Source organism: Lissotriton vulgaris, chromosome 10 (assembly GCF_964263255.1).
Source record: "Lissotriton vulgaris chromosome 10, aLisVul1.2, whole genome shotgun sequence".
Lineage (NCBI taxonomy): Eukaryota > Metazoa > Chordata > Amphibia > Caudata > Salamandridae > Lissotriton > Lissotriton vulgaris.
The window spans coordinates 62,795,636-62,818,371 of record NC_141698.1 but is presented as its reverse complement, the minus strand read 5'-3'; the positions used below and the strand labels follow the sequence as shown (position 1 = coordinate 62,818,371).

Sequence of the window (22,736 nt, the reverse complement as noted above, 5' to 3'; positions counted from 1 at the left end):
GCTTTTTTAGAGTGGGTTTGGCCGAAGACATCATCAGTGCGCCCCTCTTTATAAAAGGAAGCCTAGCAGTTCAGTATTTCACACAGTGCTGTTGAAATGGGACAGAAAATTGGCTCCAGCACAAAAATAAAAGTGCCCCCCATTAGTGAATTTGGGCCATATGTATCAAAAATTCTCAAATTCCGATTTTTAGCGAATCGCAATTAGAGAAAATGCAAAATGCAATGTATGTAGGATTTGCAAAAAATTGTGCGAATCATACATATTCCTTATTTGCAAATCGCAATTTGATATTCGCAAATAAGGAATACCTTCCCATTCATTCCTATGGGCTAGGAGGCCCATAGGAATGAATGGGAAGACATTCTCAATTTACGATTACCAATTAGAGAATTGCAAATTGAGAATGCAATTTCAAGGTTGCAAGGGTGCCAAAAGGACAACCTGTTACACCATTGAAATATGCATGTGTGCACATTTTGCTCACATACATGCCCTAAGGGCAGGTATGTGCGACATATGGCACTTTAAAAAATCTTTTTTTAAAGAAAATCGCAAATTACCACCAACTTGAAGCTGGTGGTAATTTGCAATTCGTTAAGGCCAAATAGCAAATTTCTGGTGCTTCCAGAATTGCATTTAAGGAATCGCAATTTGCAATTCCTTAATTGCATTTGCAAAATAGAGAATCACAAATTTTGCAATTCTCTATTTTGCAATGGCCTTTTGGGATGATACATCCCAAAGGCTTTTTCCAATTCGCAAACGGGCCGAATCTGAGAATCTGCCCGTTTGCAAACGGATAAAAGGCTTGATACATATGGCCCTTGGAGAGCTAAAAAGTGGCTCATATTTGCAAATCTGGGCAGTTTTGAACTTGTAAAGACATATGGTGTAAATGTGTTGCAAGGTATGAAATACTACATGGATTTTAGCTTGCTGCATGCAATGTTTCTTTTAATAACAGGGAAATTAGCAGTAAAAAACGACCCAGTATGTGAGCCCGTTTTTTGGCTATTCGTGGGCCTGTTTTATGGTCATAAAACAGGCCCACAAACATCCCAAAAACTGTCTCACATACTGATTTGTAAGACCAGCCCATCAAACACTGCCTGACTGCCCTATAAACCAGTCTGACCCTGCGAAGCAGTAACAGTCCACTTCCGCTAAGAGAATCATGCAAACCCCCCAGTGGCTCGTTGACTGTATCTTTACTTCTCACTCACCCTGTCCAGAGCTCCGCTGTACAAATTCCACATACATGCATGAATTATGAATTATTTCTCATATTGAAATTCTTATTGCTTTATGATATTTATATCGAAATAAAGCTTGATTGACTTGACATACATGCTTACTGAGATTTGACATCCTTCTATAAACAAAGTTATATCTCAAAGTTTAACATGGCTCCTTTCCTTATGAAGAGGAGGGGTGATACCTTTTAGAGCTAGGACTGGCAGCAATCTCTTCACAAAATCTTGAACATTTTGGACGCTCCAGTATTTCAGAAGAAAATTAAGACTGCCAGGAAGGGTGTGCTGGCTTAGAAAGGTGTGAGGGAAGAATAAATGAGGTGGCAATGGCTTAACAGTTCACTTTAAAAATCCAATCAAAATATTCTGCCATCCAGGGGTGAATAAGCGTTAATATTATGATCACGATTATGATCCATATGAAACCGCATATGAGAACTGTAGAGAATGCCCAATGATGATGGTGCCTGTGAACCTCAGAAAAGATGTATGCCTCAGGATATCTGACTATTATAGAAAGCACAGTGCAGAATCAGTCCAACAACCTGCACTGCAGCAAACTACGTCAACATCACCGCAGCCGTCAGAACACAGGGCTGATGCTTCAAAGTCACTGGTCAAATACAACTCCACGTCAGCAGGTATGACTTTCCTTGACCTTTGTGAAAAATCCATTCAAATTAACAAGTCTGATGATCGGAAACTCATCGACCTAGAGGTGATGAGTGGGATGACTACATCCTCACAACTGCAGCTAAACCTCTGATCCATCCCCCAGTGGTCTGTCTTCCAGGTGACATTGCCAGATTTCACATCCTAATAGAGAGGGCATCCAAAAGATTTGATCTTCTGGTAACCGTCAGGAAGACTGACTGCTTCCTTTATGATTTCCAGGAGCCTACCAGAAGATCCGTCAAGACTATTCAAGTAATAGACCACCTCAGGCAAGTAGGTATTTAGCTAATACAGACCCCGGCAACAGTTGCAGTGGTGGTACTCAGGCTGGTTAAACAATATAAGGACCAGAGAGCTCAACAGCATACCTGCTTGCCACCCAAGAGCGTACTCTGCATGCACAGAGGAGGTCTAGAAATCTGGAAATACCATGCACTGCTCCACCTGACAGGGTCATAGAATGGATGCATTTAGCACAAGAGTCTCATCTATAGCAGCAGTGTAAATCAGAGCAGCCAATCCTCTCGTAGGAATGATCAACAGATCAGATATTGACCCATACCTAGATGATAAAAAGCAGACAGTGAAAATAATTCTTCAGGGTGGAGTACAGGCTTCTGTAGTGCTGATAGAGTCAGGAGTGGATGTTGCAAATCCAGGCTTTTAGTAGCTGGCTACGGCAGCTGTCTTACGAAGACAAAGGTAGCTAAGGGTTAGCTCTTTTCGGGCTGAAGTCCAAATCAGAATCACAGGTATGATGTTTGAGAAAAAAATATGGATGAAGCTTGTCAAAGCCTCAAAATGGACACAAATTCAACCAGGTCACTTGGGGCTTTACAGCACAGCAACCTAGCCCTAATAAGAAATGAGAGGAAGGATGCCGTCTTACAGTGGGTCATATCAGCCATACACATATCCGTTATACAACCCCCATCAAATAGACATTATTATGGACCCCCAACAGGAGAAGCCATCACACACATCACAGCAGTTCTAGACATAGAACAAACCACAGGTAAAATACAGAGGAGGAGGCTCTCAACAACATTGACAATCCCCAACCCAACCCATCCAATCGAACTCATTGACAATCTCCAACCCAACCAATCCAATCCAACCCATCCCATCTAACCCAAACAATCCAATCCAACCCATTGAAAATCTTCAACCCAGTCTTTAGGCACCATTTACCATCTCACTTACAAGACACTTGGGCACATAGCAGACAGGACCTCTGTTTTGTACATTAAATGAACAAAATCCTCATGGACAGATGGTTGCTGGATGTAATCTAGGTTGGATACACTTCGGAATTTCTTCAACACTTCCTCGCCAAACATCAGGTACAGAATCTATGCCTTTTGAAATCGGACATTTCCAAGTTGCAGTGGAAGGAAGCAATACATTGAGACACAAATGAACAACAGAACATGGAATTTTGCTCAAGATTTCTCCTCAACAGAAGACATGGAAGGAATGGGAACCCATTGTGGACCTGCATCAGCTCAGCGCAGTGTTTTCCAAAGAAAACAGTAATTCATAGGTGATACTCTAGCTTCTGGAAAATGAATACGTGGCATATTTAGATCCTAAAGTTGCATATTTTCACACACCCATTCACTTAAAAAACAACAAATTTCACATTTTTGAGCTAGCCACTACAAATTTTGTAAACTTTGGCCTCAGATCTGTTTCTGTAATATTTACCAAGTGTATGATGGTAGCTGTCTCACCTCTGTAGATTAGGACACCAGGTCTACCCATACCTGGATGATTGTATGAATAAGGTCTCATCCACAAACACCATAAAAAGGTCGGTGTCAGTTTACATCAAACTTTTCAAAAGGTTACGGCTCACACTCAAAAAGAACATGTCCTCTTTGCATCCATTTCAGAGACTTCATTTTGTAGGACCCCTAATGAAAACAAAAGAAAAAAAGCGTATTTGTGAAAAAACAGGCAATCCACTGGCATCTCACTGCCCCTGCATATTGTGGCCTTTTCAGGTGCACTAGAAGCAGAATCTTTTCCACTTGGAGCAAAAAGAGAGCTGGAATCTTCCTCCTGAGTAAAATACCATTGTCCCAAAGAGGAGGAGAAGAGAGCTGGGAATAAGGTTTTCACGAACAAAGGAATCAGAGAGACTGATTTGAAAGAGCCCTCAAGATAATGGAACAGAATGAATTACCTAATTCTCAGGAAAGGGGAGATCAATCTCGCCTATGAACTAGAATTTAGGATTGTCAAATTATAACAATCCTATGGGTATATTTAAAGTTCAGAATCTATTTAAAAAAAGACATTTCCAAGTTGCAGTGGAAGGAAGCAATACAATGAGACACAAATGAACAACAGAACATGGAATTTTGCTCAAGATTTCTCCTCAACAGAAGACATGGAAGGAATGGGAACCCATTGTGGACCTGCATCAGCTCAGCGCAGTGTTTTCCAAAGAAAACAGTAATTCGAAGGTGATACTCTAGCTTCTGGAAAATGAATATGTGGCATATTTAGATCCTAAAGTTGCATATTTTCACACACCCATTCACCTAAAACACAACAAATTTCAAATGTTTGAGCTAGCCACTACAAATGTTGTAAACTTTGGCCTCAGATCTGTTTCTGTAATATTTACCAAGTGCATGATGGTAGCTGTCTCACCTCTGTTGATTAGGACACCAGGTCTACCCATACCTGGATGATTGTATGAATAAGGTCTCATCCACAAACACCATAAAAAGGTCGGTGTCAGTTTACATCAAACTTTTGAAAAGGTTACGGCTCACACTCAAAAATAACATGTCCTCTTTGCATCCATTTCAGAGACTTCATTTTGTAGGACCCCTAATGAAAACAAAAGAAAAAAAGCGTATTTGTCAAAAAACAGGCAATCCACTGGCAACTCACTGCCCCTGCATATTGTGGCCTTTTCAGGTGCACCAGAAGCAGAATCTTTTCCACTTGGAGCAAAAAGAGAGCTGGAATCTTCCTCCTGAGTAAAATACCATTGTCCCAAAGAGGAGGAGAAGAGAGCTGGGAATAAGGTTTTCAAGAACAAAGGAATCAGAGAGACTGATTTTAAAGAGCCCTCAAGATAATGGAACAGAATGAATGACCTAATTCTCAGGAAAGGGGAGATCAATCTCTCCTATGAACTAGAATTTAGGATTGTCAAATTATAACAATCCTATGGGTATATTTAAAGTTCAGAATCTATTTTTAAAAAAACATACCCGCATGTAGAAACAGATAGTAATCTTTGTAGACTGGCTGAAACTGCACATGGACATTGGGGAATGCTGGGCACCGCATGTTGGGTGTCGGAGGGTGACACCTATCTTGCCTTTGGCGAAAGCTTGAGCAATTGTATTGGGGTAGAAGTGATGTTGAGCTTGCATGCAAAATGTGCAAACAGTGCCGACGATTGAGATTACATTTTGTCTGTGCAAGTTGAACAAAGAAAAGCGTGATCATCATTTCATAGTAAAATAAAGTGAGAGTGGAGTTATTTTGTCTTTTTTTCAACAATGCACAGGAACCTCGCCTTTTTTTGCTGTTGAAGAGTGGTTGCAGCAATGCTCTGCGTTCGTTTAGTAGCTCTCTATATATGCATAGCAAGTGTGTAATGTCTTCCTTTCCCACCCCGCTTAGTCAGCAAGTTAGTGGTAATGGGGGACGTAGCCATGGTGGTAGATGAAGTGCTGAGGGTAGTATTCCTAGATGATACCGCAGGTATTTCTCTTTGGAGGCTTTAGAAAAGCCTATACTCGGATGCGGTTAAGGAATAGCCTTAGTGTAACTCTGCACAGCGAGCCATCCATGCTCCCTTCCTGATAATGCATCTTTGTCCTCCTGCAGAGAAATTCTTTTGATATTTTTGTTGACAATCTTTTTAAAGTTCTCATGTGTCCCTGAGGTAACCCAGTGGCCTCATAGGTCTAGTTGTTTTAATGAGTCTTCCCGGTAGGTCCTTTCATGGCTTTTCTCCTTAGTTATCAATTCTATCTATAAATGGGCATTTAAGATCCCTGCTTCCCCCTTTTTAATCTTTTACCAACTTTGATGTATGCTGCTTTGCGGGCCAGCTCCTGCCTCTGAATGCCGAATTCTAGTCTTACTTGTGCAGGGGATGTGTATTCAGGTAGACCAAAGATCATTAGTAATGCTCTCTTATTGAGCCATCCAGTAATGCTGCGTCCCTTCCTCTCATGGCCTTGCTTCCATAGGTAATTGCCGGTATACTTTTCGCCTGAATCAGCGAGTAGAAACTTGTGCCAGCGATCGTGTGCTTTAAGTTCCTCAGTGCCACAGCTATCACTGTGCCCTTAGTTTTAGGGCCTCCTTTTGGACAGCAAAGTTTCCTTTGTTGCCTATTATAACTCCCAGGTATTTATACCCTTGAACAACTTCTAGCTGTTGTGTAGACAGATGCCAGCGGTATGGTATTTTGGCTCTCCGTTTTAATTCACACTCATGGCCTTTGTTTTTTCCAAATTTATACTCAGGCCATTTTCTTGGGAGTAGCTTAGTGTTACGTCTAGTAAGCATTGAAGGCTGATTGCTATTCGGCTTGTGAGAGTACGAGGTCATATAGTGAGTTTGAAAGGGCCAAGCCCCCCCATCTTTGAAACATGAGAACTGCATTCATCCAGCCTGGTTGACAGGTCTGACATGAAGAGGTTGAACAGGGTTGGAGTTAAAACGCAGCCTTGTTTTAGCCCCATAGATGTTGGAATCTTCTTTGTCAGGTGGTCTCTTCCACCCAGGTTTACTTGCATCCACGTGTTTGAGTGCAAGAGGATTAACTGTTTTAGGAGTGAAGATGGGATGTTCCACTTGGTCAACTTTCGCCATAGATTTCTACTTGGTAAACTTTCGCCATAGTATGTTTCTGTCTATGCAGTCAAATGCTGAGCTATAATCAATGAAGCATACATACAAAGGCTGCTTGGCTGCAATTGTGGTATCAATCATAAAGAGAGTTAAAATATTAGTGGTCGTCCCCATGTGTCTGGCAAAGCCTTTTTGGTTTAGAGGGATGACTTCGTTTTCTGTTGCCCAGTTTGTTAATTTGTGTAACATAAGCCTGGTGTAGTATTTAGTGTCGTTGTCTATCAGGGCTACTAACTGGTAATTTTTTGCCCTTGTTCCTGTTGCCCTTTTTGTAAATTGGGGAGATGATAGAACCCCTCCTTGATACTGGAATTGATGTGAAGTGAAGTGAAGTAGTGTGGCTCACTGGTTAGAGGCGGCAGACCCGAGAGCAGAGGACGGCCCGGGACCAAGGTTCGATTCCCGGCGCGGCAGGTTTCTGGACCAGGGTCAGCGGACTCGATAATTCTCTCGCCTCGGTGCCCACTCTGATCAGCGATCACACTCGGCAACTCTGGGCATTAGCTTGCCTCATCTTCACTAACGGCCCCACCAGACCGCCGGGGATGCCTGGTCTCACCCTGGAGATACCCATTAAGGGACCATCTCTCAGGGAAGCCAGGAAGGGTTTCGCAGCGGTCAAAGCGCCTTGGGACCCTCCGGGTAAGTAGTGCGCTATATAAATGCCTATACATTTACATTTACATTTACATTGATTATGTTTCAAAGACTGCTTTTAGTGCTTCACCTCAATATCCCTGGTCTAGTTTAAACAAGATTGGGGGAATCCCATTGTGGCCTGGGGCGCCCTCTTGTCTGTCCTTAGTTATACTCCTGGAAATTTGATTGATTGAGATCGAAATCAAATTGAAGATTATGTTGGCTTCAGGTAAACTGAGTCAGTGTTTGTGCTAGAGTCGCTCTTTGGTTCTATGTTGAAGTGAGAGTAATGGAAGGTTGTCCAGGCCTCTTCAGTCAGATATGAATTGATCCCGTGAGTTGATGGGTATATTAGAGTATTGATTGTGTGCCAAAATCATGAGCTGTTATTGCTCTTGATGTCGTACAAAAGTTTGGGCCACAAGCACTCATGTGATTCCGTTTTGAGTCCCCAGATTAGCCTTTTACGTGTTGCTTTTATTTGTCTCAGTTAATTTTCGGTTCTGGAGTCCTGGCCCCTTCTTTGGAGTCTCCGTACCACTTGGTTTTTTGCTTTCTTGAGCTGTTTCATTTGCACATTTTTAGAGATAGATGGGTTCCCCTCTTGAGGATTTGATAATCTCCTTTTTTGTTGATCCTTTTTGTCTGTATATGCTTTTCCTAGTGGTTTTGTGAAGCTCTCCTAGCCTATTAGTGCATTATGTTCATCCTTCTGCTTTTCTTGGTAAAGTTTCTTTGCATCGGCCAGGAGCCTTTCTGGGTCGTGGGTTTTGCATCTCAGTCTTTTGTTATTAGTGGTATAAACTGGACCTGCTATGTTTCTAGCTGTGTTGGAGTTATGACCCGTGTCTTCATTGTGGTCTCTTGTGGCAGGCGATCGCAATAGGCAATTGCTCCGATGTGGGAATCCACTACTTTACCAAGCAAAGGAAGTGACTCAAAGGTGTAATCAATTGTTGTACTAGTTACCACGTTATGGAACGTTGCAGCTTAAGGGCGATCTCCTGGAAATCGACCACTTATTGCATGGAAGGTCAGGTTTTCTAAGATTCTGAGAGGTTTCTGTGCTAATTTGGTTTGTCATCCCCAGTTGTGCCCTTCCTGTGGCGGTATGTTGCATGCAAGAGAGTGGTCTTCCACGGAGTTGTCGATAACTATTGTGCCCAGCAAATGTAGATTGAAGTCACCAGTTATTATAAAGTTTGGGATTTGTTCGTCCATTAATACTTTGAATAATACTTCCCCAGCTGGTTAATTCTCCTGGTCTTGTCTTGAGGCTGTAAATATACATTTATTAGTACCAGGTATTGGCTTTTGTTTGACCCTTGTAACATTTGTCTAAAAGGAGGGGTGCTTGTTTAGTAGATAGCTCATTAACTGTGTTGATGCTCCTTGTAGAAGTGTAAATTGCAAGGCCTCCTTTGTGGTGATGAAGGTTAAATCCTTGTAATACGTTGGTTGGTCAGACCATGACTCTTGTAAGAGTATGATATCAGACCTTTGAAGTTATATTTGCAGCTCCAGATCAAAGGTCCTATTCCAGGAGCTGAGAAGCAATGAGTTTTTCCTTTGGGGAAGTTTTCGAGCACTGTCAAGGTTTGTGACTCCTGTGTTTATCGTCCTGGTTTCCCAGCCCCAGTTTTTTGAAGCTGGTGCTCCTGTTTCATTTTTCACAAAGCATGGCTGCGCTATGTCCTATTTTCTCCTAGGGGATGTGCTATGGGCCCCCTGTAGCAAAGAGAATGATTGTACAGTCGGGGGATCCTGGCGGGAATCATGTCAGGTCTTATGCTTAGCTATTAACGGCTCTGGGTATCTTGGTTTGAGAAAGGGTAACAATTTGAGGCCCCAAACTTGAGTTGTGCTTGCTTGTTCAGAATCCTTTTGGCTAATTTAAGTGAAGACCAGATTGCTGTTGGTGCTTCGATCCCTGGATGCTCTTTAGACTCCACAGATTCAATTGATTCCAGATTGCTGGAGCTTAAGTACTTCAAGCTGCTGATTGACGTTAGAAGCCGTAGGATTATACCCCTGTTAAGTATGTCTGCCCGACCTTTGGATTTATATTCAGGGTGTATAGGGTGGTGGATGACTTTGCTCGAGTCAGCTGTTTTCTAAATAATTTTTCGTCAGACAGTGCTGGATCTGTGCTAGGTCCCATGTTAAGATCTGTTTCCCGTGAAGTGATACTTTCTCCCACCTGTGCCTCGTCCTTGGGGATTGTATTGGCGCCCCTAGGCATTGGCCTCTCTTCTGCAGTGACATTCCCTGTCAGGACATAACTGGGTTCTGTCTGCACATCTTCTGAGTTTGCAGTGTCCCTTAAATCTTCCTGCAATTGATTGCATGTGGTTTGATCCTGCCGGGGTTGAGTATGCTGTTAAGTAAGTCTTACCTTTCGGTCCCTTTCTCCTCTGTTTTCTTCATTGCTTTGTAACTTGCATTTCAGCCAATGAGGTGTTTCCCTGTAGTAATTTGCTGGCTGATGTAGGACCCCCGATAGGAATGATTACATCTTCTTGATGAGCTAACTTATTAGTTTCTTCCTCCGTCTGCTGGTTTCCCTCATCGATCTGTCCTAGTTCTACATTCCGACAAACGTCTGGGTTTTCTAAGCGTGGTTGATTTAAGGCTGGGACTGACTTGCCATGATCAATAGTGCCATAATTTGGGCAAAACGCGTTGGCTGTGCAGAAACGTTTGTTGCTAAAGAAGAAAGTGAATAGAAAAATGACAAGATATAAAAGAACGAAGACCTCTCAATTCGTCTCTATGTTGCTAAATACAGTATTGACTGTGTGATTTGTTTGAATTCTTTCAAAACGGAGGCCCACTGGAGGGCTTTAAAAAGACTGAAAAAGCGATATTGGAGGTTGGTGCCCGGCAAGACATTTGAACTTCGTAATTACCCACGGGAGGGATTACAATGCACTACAACTCCCAGCATGCTGTCACAATACCCAGGTGGGAGCAGTATGCAAAATGGGATTAAATGTTTGTAAGGCGCAGCCGCGCATTAACCTGCTTTTTCCCTATGAAGAAGAGACATGGTCTCGAAACGCGTCAGGGAGTCATCAAATGAACTCGGTTTTAAAGCTGTCTGCTGTAAATAAAAGTTCGGTGAACCAATTCTGGTGGAGTGGCGTCCTTCATGCACAGGACAACTTTGAATGAATATATATATATATATATATATATTGAATTATGAAAGGATAATGGTGGAGGCTAGCTATTAGAGATGGCCAATTCTCGAAGAGTAAGTGTTTAAACTAGTGATCTAAATTTGTTAACACACATAGTGGTGTGGCAAAAGGTGTTCATTGCTGCCATTGCCTGTTCAGTCTGGAACTTTGAAGTTCTATATTGAAAAAAAAACATAAAAAGGATGAGTTCAATGCTCCAAGGTGCCTGTTAACAGGAGCCAGAAAAACGAACTGAGGTGACTGCCTCGGGCTGAGCATGATAGGATATTGGCGGTGTCTCTTCTCTTGAAGGCATAGTCTCTTTTTTTCTTCACTTATAATGGCAGCATATGGGCTAGATTGTCCTGCACTCCTTCATCTATGTTTTCTCTCATAGGAAAAGGGTATGTGAAGTTACTTTTCCAGTGCCCTTACAAATAATTTTTTCATATACTAGGCGCATATTTCTTTAGTCTCCAAGATGAAGAATTCTGGCTATTGTAGCCTGTTCCTTAGACTGCATTATGAATTTCTTAAGTGACTTTTCAAGGCCTTAACAAAGAAAGGCGACCTCCAGCACTTAAGAAGTTATATTGGATAAAGTGCTCCGAGGTCCCCGCAATGCTTATGACTATCATGGAAAAACCCCTTTGAGAGAACTGGAATTACAGGTAAGAAACTACACCTTCTCTGTGATGTATTTCATGAGGATAAAGTTTGTTCCCAGGTTGAATCCAAGTGACTTGGCATTGGGTGCACATTGGAATTCAAATATGTTAAATGAATGTGAAATTACGCATTTTACCTGGGTACTCTCAGGCAGTTGGTTACCTCTAGAAATTTGTACTTGAGGTAGTGTCTCAAGTACAAATCTCATTCATCATACTGGCCACTGCACTTAGTGTCATGTAAAACCAGCTTTTTTAGAATGGATGTGGCTGGCACCTATTCAGTCTGAATCACTATACGAGTCCTCTCTAGTAGTGCCAGAAAAACCCAGACGGGGTAAACACACGCAACTGAATATTCATTTAACTAATTCATTCATTCATTTATCCTTCACAGACAAGCAAGATCCGTCCCCATATCGGAGTCGGGTCTTGCTACACTTTCCAAAACAAATCTCTGTGCTTCACATAGAGTAAAGTATAAAAATGTATAAACGCATAGTTAGAAAACGAGGTAATATTTTAACAAGAGGCACGTTGTAAAACTCGGTAAGCCTATTTTGACTCACAATTGACATACTAGGGTTCTTTGCTGCTTCTCTCGTTAGTAGTCGCTTGGCCAGTGCTTTTCCACATCTCATGATGCACTGTAACCAGTTTTATAGCCGCCAATGCTTATTTTTCACAGATTGGCAGTAAAGGGCCAGGCGAAAACCTCCATGATGTAGCACCTCAGCTGTTACTGAGAGAGGCCACCGTTAGCTATCTGTGTGCGTCCAAAGAATGGCTCACTCCAGACCAGTTCCTAGCACAGTACAACAAGCCAGTACAGATCTCTGCAGCACCAGGTACATTAAGGATCATTTCTGACCATTTTGAAGTTGAATACTGCTGTATATTGCCTTATGACTTCAGTTACCGCATTGGCATCTGGATCTAACTATGCAAAATATTTTTATCTTGATGAATAAAGAATATATAGTATATGGAAAACAATTGATTCTTGGATATCAACATTAAAGGTATATTCAAGAACCTAAAGAAACCAGATATAACAGTCTCCCTGAAAGATACTCTTTATACAAAGCAGATCTTAGATATTTCTATATTTCTCAAGATGTCAGGTTGGTACCCTGAAATGCCACTGGCCCGATTACAATCAAATGAAGCGCCACACCACACATGCCCAAAAGTGAACATGTATATATATATATGCTATACCTGTCACCGCTCACACGTGCATCTTCCACTCATACAAACCCCACTCAACAGAATGTGGCATGGCCCTAAAAGTGCAAGGGATTGTGTAAGAAGAATCTCTAAGAGAAACAGATAATCCACCAGAAATAATATTATTTTCAAAGGAGTGTTGTCAGACCCGTCCTGTTGGGGCACATGGCAAGCAAAGGCTGTTGTGCGTCAACGGTTTGGTGGGTTAGGGTGGTTTGCTTCTGATGTTCCAGGGCCCATCCTACTGCGACTCCCCAAACTGGGCCAATTACAACCCCTTCAGCACTTGATTCACTGGCAGTGGTGGCAAGGGGGGTCACAGATTTCTCAGGGAGGTAGTGTAGGGGTGCTTAAGCTCAGATCTCAGCGATCATCCAGCAGTGCAATAACTGATTGTCCAACCCAGTTCTTCATTTTATAAAGGAAAAGTACTTTTTTCACACAACAAGTAGCTACCACACAATTAATAGTAAACAGACATATTTTAGTGAAGAGGGCGCAGGGCTTCTCCTCCTCTAGCTGCTATCCATTCATCTCCCCCTGGGTTCCCCTCCTCCTCCAAACTAGGCAGTTCTCCCACATGGGTAAGTATATCGTATCTTCCTCTTATCCCTCCTGAAACCCTTGAAGGACTTCATACCATCTAGGACATGGCACAAAAGTACCCAGTTTTATCCTCTATTGTGCTGATCACCTTCCCTATAGGTCACAGCACTCGGATCATCCCTGGTAACCTCTTAAACATCCCTTGATAGGGATCCTCTACATATTTATGAACTCTTTAATAAGTCCCAGTCATCATGCAGTATTTCAGAAACACTTAAAATGTGTCTTCTTTTAATTGTCAACACACTTTCAATTTGAAATAAAAATATAAACTATTACAACAAAACAGGCTTCGGCAGAAGCTGAAACAACTGCTTCCTTTAATGTTGTTCATTATCTGTGACTCTTTGGGGCTTCATCAATATTCTAGTTTTTTTCGAGTCATCAGAAAATAATCTTATTACTCTTCTTGTTAAAAAATGTATTAACATTGAACAAAATAAAAACATGCTACAGCACTATTACTTTTGAAATAAAAAATTAGTTTAAATATATTACATTCATTTTTTTAAATTTACGTAAAAAATCCTACTTATATTAAATGTTTATATTTACTCCAGTATTGGAACTTTTATAGATTCCCATGCTTGTATCATTCCCCGTCGTCGAGATGGGAGTCCCCGGAATACATAAAATAGCAATACAAACCATTACAAAAATAGAAACTAGTCCAAGCCCCATTCTAGTTTTGTAACATATCCACCTCTTTTTGTAAAAGAGACGAAATAGAATGAACAACCAATCAGATTAGCCTCACCCTCTAGTACCTTCCTGAGTGAACCTCAAACCCTCAGATTTTCTACTGCACGTTGTGTAAGGGAGTCTCCACTAAGCTCTGCTCGGTTTTTTCCTTACAACCTAATTTCTACAGTATTTTCACCATTTTTTTTACAAGCCTGGCTCCAGAAACCTAAGTCAAGGAAAGAGACAGTCTCCAGTGACAGTGATGAGGCCTCCTCTGCTTCATCTTCTAGGAGGTCTCAGAAGAGGGTTAGGTCTTCTCCTTCACCTTCTAAAGACCGTCCCAGTAAATCCTTGAAATACACCTCCCATAGGTCCGAAGGGCGCAGCCCTAGCAAATCTCCTCACCGAGGTGTAAAGGAGAGTGAAGGACTCTCAACAGGAGTGGTATCTGAGAGGAAATCCAGTTCTGTTCCTCCGTCATTTCCTCCGGCACCAAAGGCCTTCAAAAAGCCCTCATCCTCTTCTGAGGGCAAGCCGATTAAGAAAATTCACTCGTCGACGACGCGGTCTATGACTCCGTCGACGAAGGCTTCAAAGGTACAGTCTAAGTCCTCGTCGCCTTTCATTCTGACTGTCGGCGGGCTCGTCTACAGTGATTTCTTCGTCTCCTTTGCCTGTGCTGTATGGTTCAGCATCAATGGCATTGACGCCGGTGGTAGCAACTGCGTCGACGGTGGCGTCGACGACTATGACGTCAGCAAGGATGACGACGGCTGTGGTGACAACAGCGTCCACGACTACTACGACAACAGCATCAGCCGCATTGGTGACGACGATCTCGACAACGGTACCATCAATGGCTTTCATGTCTTCGTCGACGACCCTTACATCGTCGTCGACGACTTCATTGACAAGACAAGAGAGAAAATTGCTATAACCATCAGGAAGCGCCAAATTACACCAGAGATGACTTCTCCCAGAATGGTGACACCTTTACCACCTGCACTTCTCCTTGAAGAGGAAGGCTCTGTTAATGATGACGGGTCATATGGGTATGCGCATAGCCCATCTCAGTTGCACGTTAAGTGCTAGGACACAGACTCGGAGAAAGAATATGTTGAGGAGCAACACTATGATCCTCCCTTTGATTATCCAGAGGTCTACCAGCCACAGATGATTTCTATGCCTTTCTCCCTACTAACAGACTTACAATTTATGCTTTCGTACTATAGAAGGAGATTCCTAACTCAATCTTCGGGTCCGGTTGGGGTACCAGTTACAACTGTTCCACCTGTGCTACCTTCTACCCCTCAATAGCCACTGCCACTGCCACTACCACTGCCCGTGCCTCCAGGTACACCACCAATAGTCCCCTAAATCCAGGATGATACTTCTGATGAGGACCAGGGTGACGTCACTCTTCCGGATCCTGACACGAGTGGAATGACTATATTATTCCTGATCCAGCTTCGCCCTCGACAGCGCCAGTGGATTCTACCCCTGGAGACATAGGGGGTTTCCATAATTTGATGGAAAGGGCTGATAAGAAGTTCGAGCTGCCCATGCCCACGGTGCAGTCTGAATGTTTCCTTTACGACTTCAAAGAGTCTTACAGAAAATCTGTTCAGACTATTCCTATTGTTGTTCATGTCAGGAACGAGGGCTTAAAGGTGATGAAAAATCCAGCCACGGTGCTTCCCGTGCTGCCTCACCTTGAAAAGAAATATAAAGCCCCCGGGGATAGTCCGGCCTGCCTGGTCAGTCAGTCTAAACCGGACTCTGTCATCTCCCACACGGCTCAAAGAAAGTCCAAAAATCCTTCAGCTTCACTCACAACCCCTCCAGACAAAGAGGGCAGACGCCTGGATAACGATGGCAAGAGGTTTTCCTCCATGTCCAGCATGATGGTCAGGGCGGCGAATACCTTATCAATACTTGGTCGCTACAATAGCCAGATGTGGTGTGACCTTTCCCCCTATCTGGATCAATTACCAAAAGAGGCTAAAGTGGAGGCTAAAAAGATTCTTCAGAAGTAATTGACTGTGCAATGCACATAGCAACAACTGCATTCCGCTTTCTAGCGGGTGCTGCTGTCCTTTGTTGCTAAGGCTGGCTTCGAGCCACATGGTTTCATCCGGAGGTCCAAAACAAAATCTTGGATCTTCCCTCCGATGGGGAGTCGCTCTTTGGGAATCCCATTGATAACATGCTTCAAGACATTAAAAAAGACACAGAAAATGCAAAATCCTTAGGGACTCTGCAATTCCACAAGGTTCCCTTTCGCGGGGCAAGAGGCAGACGTCTTCCACCTACAGAGGAGAATTCCAGCAACAACGATATTCTACATATACTGCAGCCTCTCAATCTTATCGCCCTCAATATATACAGGGGCAGGGCCAATCATCCTCTTTCTCTAGATCCAACAACAAAGGACTTTTCCTGATACGCAAGAAATCAGGGGAGTGGAGATCCATTTTGGATCCCATACACCTATATCCTTCAGCGCCTGAACAATGGATACTCCATGACATTCCTGGATTTGGAGGATACCTATTTCCATGTCCCTATCCACCCCAAGAACCGGAAGTACCTCAGATTCACAGTAGCTGGTACCCATTATCAGTTCAGGATCCTTCCCTTCGGCCTGAAATCCACTCCTGGAGTCTTCACCAAGTGTCTGGTCCCAGTCACAGCCGCTTTACGGAACCAAGGTCTCTAGCACCGAGGTCCGAAGACGGCTCATCCCTGTGTGGAATAGGGGGCACTGTACGCCTTCTTGAGAGCACAAAAGCGCATTAAGGGGCCATTTAAATTTAAGGCCAGACGGAGACCAAAATGTCTAATACAAGGTCTGACTGTTTATGGATATATAATGAAAGCAGTGTGGGAGGGAAATTTCAAAAGAGAACGCGAAGAAAATAGATGGCTGTACCAGTTTTTAACATGTGAGGAAATCATAGTAAAAATATGTGAGTATCTGACATAGGCCTTGTAGGAAGGAATCAATGCTATTGTGTCTTTGAAGTTTGGATCACCTCAGTTTGGAATTTTGCCCTGAAGAAGTCCTGTGGGAATAGAGATGAAACGCATAAGCTGTTTTTTTTTTCTTTGGGGATGTTGTCGTCCTGTCTTGTCTAGCTACTTGAAGAAGTTTGAATAAAGACAAAAAAGAAATAACAAGGACGTGAACATTTTCATTATAAACAAAAAGTATTGGTTTGGCTGTCTAATGTATAAGAAAAGTGTCTATAAAAGATGTATGAAACATGCTTGAATATTGTATAACTCTAGGAGGTTGGATTTTTATATTTCAAGGGATTGTGCTCCACAACTTGTGTACTTGCATATATTGTTAAAATCTGTTTTTTTAAGGTTGACCTGAAGAGTGAGCACTGCTTAGGACTAACAGTGTGCAGGCGAATCGTAAGCCATAACCGTTATGCTGTAACTGTATAGTTTCTCTAGCTCATCTTCACATGAGGAGCTTCAACTGCAATGAATTCAAGTAGGGGGATTCTTTGCAGATGTGATCTCTATCACTCCACACATGAGAGAGGCATTCAAATTGTGAAGCCTAAGGTTCTCATCTTTCACAAGGCCTCTCTTTCCGACCTTTGGTTCCAGACTTTATCATCACCACAGATGCCTCCATGGAGAGTCGGGGAGACTGTTTGCAAGACCTCGATATTCAAGGGAAATTGTCCTAATCCCAATGACTAAAGCACATCAACAGGTTAGAACTCAAGTCCATATTCCTCTCCCTTCAGGCTTTCCTCCCTTGGATAGCTGGATCAACACCGCAGGCATGTTCTACATCAACAAGCAGGAATTCTTATCTCAGGATGCACTAGAGCGTTGGAATTGGTTAACAGAGCATGGAATATCCTTGAAAGCCGAGTTTGACCCTGGGTTTCAAAACACAATAGCAGATGCCCTCAGCAGGACAAAGGACAGTTGCCATGAGTGGGAGCTAAACCGGGTTCAACTGGACAAGGTATTCTCACGATAGGGGGAAACAACTGTTGGACATGTTTGCAATGAAGAACAATAACAAATGCTGGTTCTACGCCAGCAGATTTCCTCTCCCAGGATCACAGGGGAATACCCTTTCAATGCAGTGATCTGGGATATATGCCTATGATTTTCCCCCCATCCCTTTGATTCCAGAAGTACCCACCAAAATGAAAGCGGAATGCTGTTCTCTACTTCTGATAGCCCCAGATGGACCAGGAGGCAAGGTTCTCAAAGCTTCTCCTCCTCTAAGAAGCCAAGTCCATCAGCCTTCTACTGTCGCCAACTGCACTAATGATGAACTGGGGCCAGATATGTCACCCGGAGCTAGCATCTCCTCAATTGTATGCATGGCTCCTGAATTCAATGAGTTTCGGGGTCTGAACATTACGCAGTAATGTAAAGATATGTTTGCCAGGTTTCCAGCAAAAAGCACCAAATAGACATACAGATGAAAATGGAGGCTATTCGGTCATTGGTGCCATTAAAACAATTTGCATGCATACCTCTCTACTCCAGAGCAAATTCTACCATACCTACTCTCCCTGGCTAAATGAGGCCTGGATTATTCATCAGTGAAGGTTCATCTCTCCACCATATCTCAATACAGATGCTCATCCTTTGTTCCACCAAAATCGTAAGCAATTCATGAAAGCCCTCTTCCGAACCTTTCCTCTAGTGAGAGCTCCCCTTCCGGAGTGCCATCTCAATGTAGTTCTATCACAACCAATGAAGCACCCCATCTATAGGGCAGACATCATATTTCTAATGTATAAGGTTGCTCTTCTCCTCGCTCTAATATCCACCAGGAGAGAAAGTGAAAATCTGAAAGAAACAGGTTAGTATTAGATTCCTTACCTTAGAATATCCCCAGGCGTCAGACTGAATCCGGAATATTTTTGCGTAGCAGTACCCTGCGCGTCGGTAGGCGTCGTCCACGGCTCCGCGTCCATCGTCGGCGTCGTGCGCGCCGTGATGACGTCGTCGGAGTACTTAGACGCCGCCTCCGAGTGCTGACATCAATTCTTCTTTTTTCCGCGCCAGCAGCGCAGATCCGGAAAAAGTGGTACCTTAGTCGATTTTTGACTAAACTTTTTTATGATCCCTTTCGAAGTCTTCGACTCCGAATGGTGCCGGTAGGGATGCCAGGATTTAAACCCTGTGAGGACTGCGACCGACTGATGTCGGTAACCGACCCTCACGCCGGTGCCTTCACTGTCTCGGCGTCGACCACGACGACAAGGCCTGCCCCGACTGCCGAGCCCTGACATCGAAAGCTAGGCGGGAGCGGTCCCGCAAGTGGCTCGAGCTCAGGCAGTCGGCCCCACGCCGCGAGAGGTCCCGGTCCGGACGGAGGTCGAGGGACCGTCGCGGGGTCGGAGCCATCATAGCTCCGGGAGTCACCATGACTCTTCAGGCTCGAAGTCGTCAGGTAAGCACAAGAAGTCGAATAGACATCATCGCTCATCCGACTACCCCCGACGCTCGCGTGACACGGGCGGAAGTTCGGGTGACACCGCCCACGCGGCTCCGTCGGAGTCGCAGGCATCGCAGCCTGCCCCATACCCTCCGGTCCCTGGGGAGCAAGTGACATCGGAGGAGATCGCGCGCTTCCTCATGGCCATGCGGTCCCTCTCTCCTCCGACGGGCTCCGCGGCGCCTTTGGGCCCAGTGGACCCGTATGGGGGCCCTAGCTGGTCCGGTGCTTTAGCCCAGATGCTGGCGGGTGCTTCGGCCCCGACCCCGCCAACGCCTTCGGGCCCGGTGCCGCAGGGCCCCGCTGGATCCGCTTCCGGATCCGGGTCGTCGCCTGTTGACCTGACGACCTCACAGGCGCCGGTCCCTAGGGTCTCACCTCCGGCACCGCCTTCGGGCGACACCGTCCCCGATGCCTCCCTCGATCCGGTTCCAGCGTCGGAACGGCGCCGCTGGGCGCAGCTCTTGACGCCGCTTGGAGAGTTCAACTTCAACGAACCGGCCCCATTCTTTGACAACCCTGATTATCAGGAAATGGGTAATGAGGAATATTGGGAGGGGTCTGAGGACCCTCTGACACGTGAGTGTCAGTCCCAGCAGGACTGGACAGGTGAACTTGGGGATGCCAGTGGTCTGGACACTTCGCCAGACACTGGTTTTGTCTCACCCCCTCCCGTGGCTACGGAGGAGGGGGCAACCTACAGTGTGGTGTTGACGCGGGCGGCCAGGGCCTTGGGCCTTGAGCTCCCCGTCGTGGCCGTGAGGACTAACCTCTTCACTGAGGTCCTTAAACCGCAGTCAAGCTCGGCTGAGCCTCTGCTGCCGTTTAATGCCTTGCTTGACGTTCTTTTGGGCACTTGGTCCAGGCCCGCTACAGGTCTGCCTGTAGATAGGAACGTGGCCAGACGCCACCGCCCGGCCCCGGGCGACCCTTGTTTCCTGTCCACCCATCCCACCCCGAGAGCCTGGTCATCCAGGCCTCCAACTCCCAGACCGTATTCCCGACGGCTCCGCCCGATCGGGAATCCAAGAGGTACGAGCAATACGGCAAAAAGGTATTCTCCTCCCTGAGTCTGGGACTGCGGTCGCGAACGTGCTGCCAGAATGCCTGGCGGAGGTCAAGGCTAAACTCGCCCAAACCCTTGCGGAGGGTCGAGATGCGGCACATTATTCTATCCGGTGTGAGCTGGATACCACCGACTCACTGGGCAGGGCGATGGCAACGACAGTGGCGATTCGTCGCCACGCCTGGTTGAGGTCCGCCAACTTTTCGGCCGATGTCCAGAATACACTCATGGACATGCGGTTTGATGGCCGTCACCTTTTTGGCGACAAGGCAGACCATGCGCTTGAGCGCTTTAAGGACTCCAGGGCTACGGCCAAGTCCTTGGGCCTCTCGGCCCCGCGCCAGCAAACGGGTGCCTTTCGCTCCTTTTGTGGCCATGGAAGGGGCGCCTCCACACGTGCTGCCAGCCACGCACCGCAGACTAATTTCCAACGCGGTGGCGGCCGTGGAAACCGCTGTGGCGTCGGTCGGGGACAACGGCGAGGTCAGTCCACACCTACCCCTGCAGCATCCGCCTCAAAACCCTCCTAGTCCGTGCTTTCAGGCCCATGTGACGCCAGTGGGGGGCAGGGTTCGCCATCACCCCCTCCACTGGCGCACTGTCACAATGCACAGGTGGGTGCTGCAAATCGTCCGAAGGGGCTACTCCCTCCCCTTCGAGGCGACCCCTCCAGCCATGCCACCGCAATACCACTGCGTGTCGGGGGATCACTTGCGACTTCTGCAGGAGGAAGTTACGGCCCTCTTGGCCAAGGGGGCCATCGAGCGCGTTCCTGGGCCAGACGTAGGGTGTGGTTGCTACTCCCACTACTTTCTGGTACCCAAGAAGGACAAAGGGGGCCTACGCCCTATCTTGGATCTACGGAACGTCAACCGCTTCCTCCGGAAGGAGAAGTTCAAAATGATGATACTGACTCAGGTCTTAGCTGCCCTGAACCCAGGAGACTAGATGGTAGCGTTGGACTTGCAGGACGCTTATTTCCACATCCCCGTCCTGCCGGCCCACCAGCGCTACCTGCAGTTCACGGTAGCCACGAGCACTTTCAGTTTACCGTGCTCCCCTTCGGCCTTACCAGCGCCCCACGGGTGTTCATGAAGGTGATGGCGGTGGTCGCAGCTCATCTGCGCAGGTTAGGGGTTTCAGTTTTCCCCTACCTCGACAACTGGTTGTTGAAGGCGGGCTCTCCCCAGACAGTCGTCAGCCACCTCCAGACGACGGCAGACCTCCTGCACCAGCTGGGGTTCTCCATCAATGTGCCGAAGTCACACCTGTGCCCCTCCCAGAAGCTCCTCTTCATCGGAGCGGTTCTCGACTCTGCGCATTTTCGGGTTTATCCTCCCGAACAGCGGGTTCGGGATATTCAGGCTCAGATTCCGATCTTTCAGCCTTTATCCCGAGTCTCGGTCAGGTTGACGCTAAGGCTTCTGGGGCTGATGGTCTCCTGCTTCCTTCTGGTGCATCACTCCCGTTGGCGGATGCGGGCTCTGCAGTGGGACCTGAAGTTTCAGTGGGCCCTGCATCAGGGCAGCCTGTCCGACCATGTCCTGATCTCGGAGGGCACTGCGAGACAGCTGCAGTGGTGTCTCATGGACCGCAATTGGGTCAGCGGCAGATCCCTCTCCCATCCCAAACCAGAGCATGTAGTTGTGACGAACGCGTCCCTCCAGGGCTGGGGAGGCCACATGGGAGAGGCGGAGATCAGAGGCCTCTGGTCTCCGGCGGAGTCCCGGCTTCATATCAACCTTTTGGAGCTGCGGGCGATTCGTCTAGCACTGAAGACATTCCTCCCCTCTGTCCGGGGGAGTGTAGTGCAGGTGTTCACGGACAACACCACCGCCATGTGGTACTGCAACAAACAGGGCGGGGTGGGTTCGTGGACCCTCTGTCAGGAGGCTCTGCGCCTCTGGCAGTGGCTGGAACATCACGGCGTGACCCTGGTGGTTCAACACCTGGCAGGTTCTCTGAACGCCAGGGCGGGCGAACTCAGCCGCCGGTGCATGATGGATCACGAATGGCGTCTGAACTCGGACGTGGCGCAAGGTCTCTTTCTGCAGTGGGGAGAGCCTTGTTTAGATCTATTCGCCACCGAAGAGAACGCGCAATGTCATCAGTTCTGCTCGTTGGAATTTCCAAGGCGGCACTCGCTCGGAGACGCATTTCGTCGCGAGTGGAGTTGCGGTCTGTTGTACGCCTTTCCGCCTATACCACTTCTGCCCAGAGTGCTGAAGAAGATCAAACGCGACCGGGCCCAAGTCATTCTTGAGGCTCCAGACTGGGCTCGAAGGTACTGGTATCCCGAGCTACTCAGTATGTCAGTCGATCCACCGGTTCATCTGCCTCTTCAGGAGG

The 22,736-nt window shown here is 46.0% G+C and overlaps 1 protein-coding gene across 1 annotated transcript in view; it reads left to right on the top strand.

Moving 5' to 3' along the window:
- The window catches only part of LOC147684627 (testis-expressed protein 47-like), a 96,212-nt gene that overhangs the window by 61,494 nt on the left and 11,982 nt on the right, over window positions 1-22,736 (top strand). Inside the window, exon 6 of the mRNA XM_086942374.1 lies at window positions 12,002-12,161. Within this exon, the coding sequence (XP_086798500.1) occupies window positions 12,002-12,161 (160 nt within the window). The remainder of the gene's footprint in view (window positions 1-12,001; window positions 12,162-22,736) is intronic.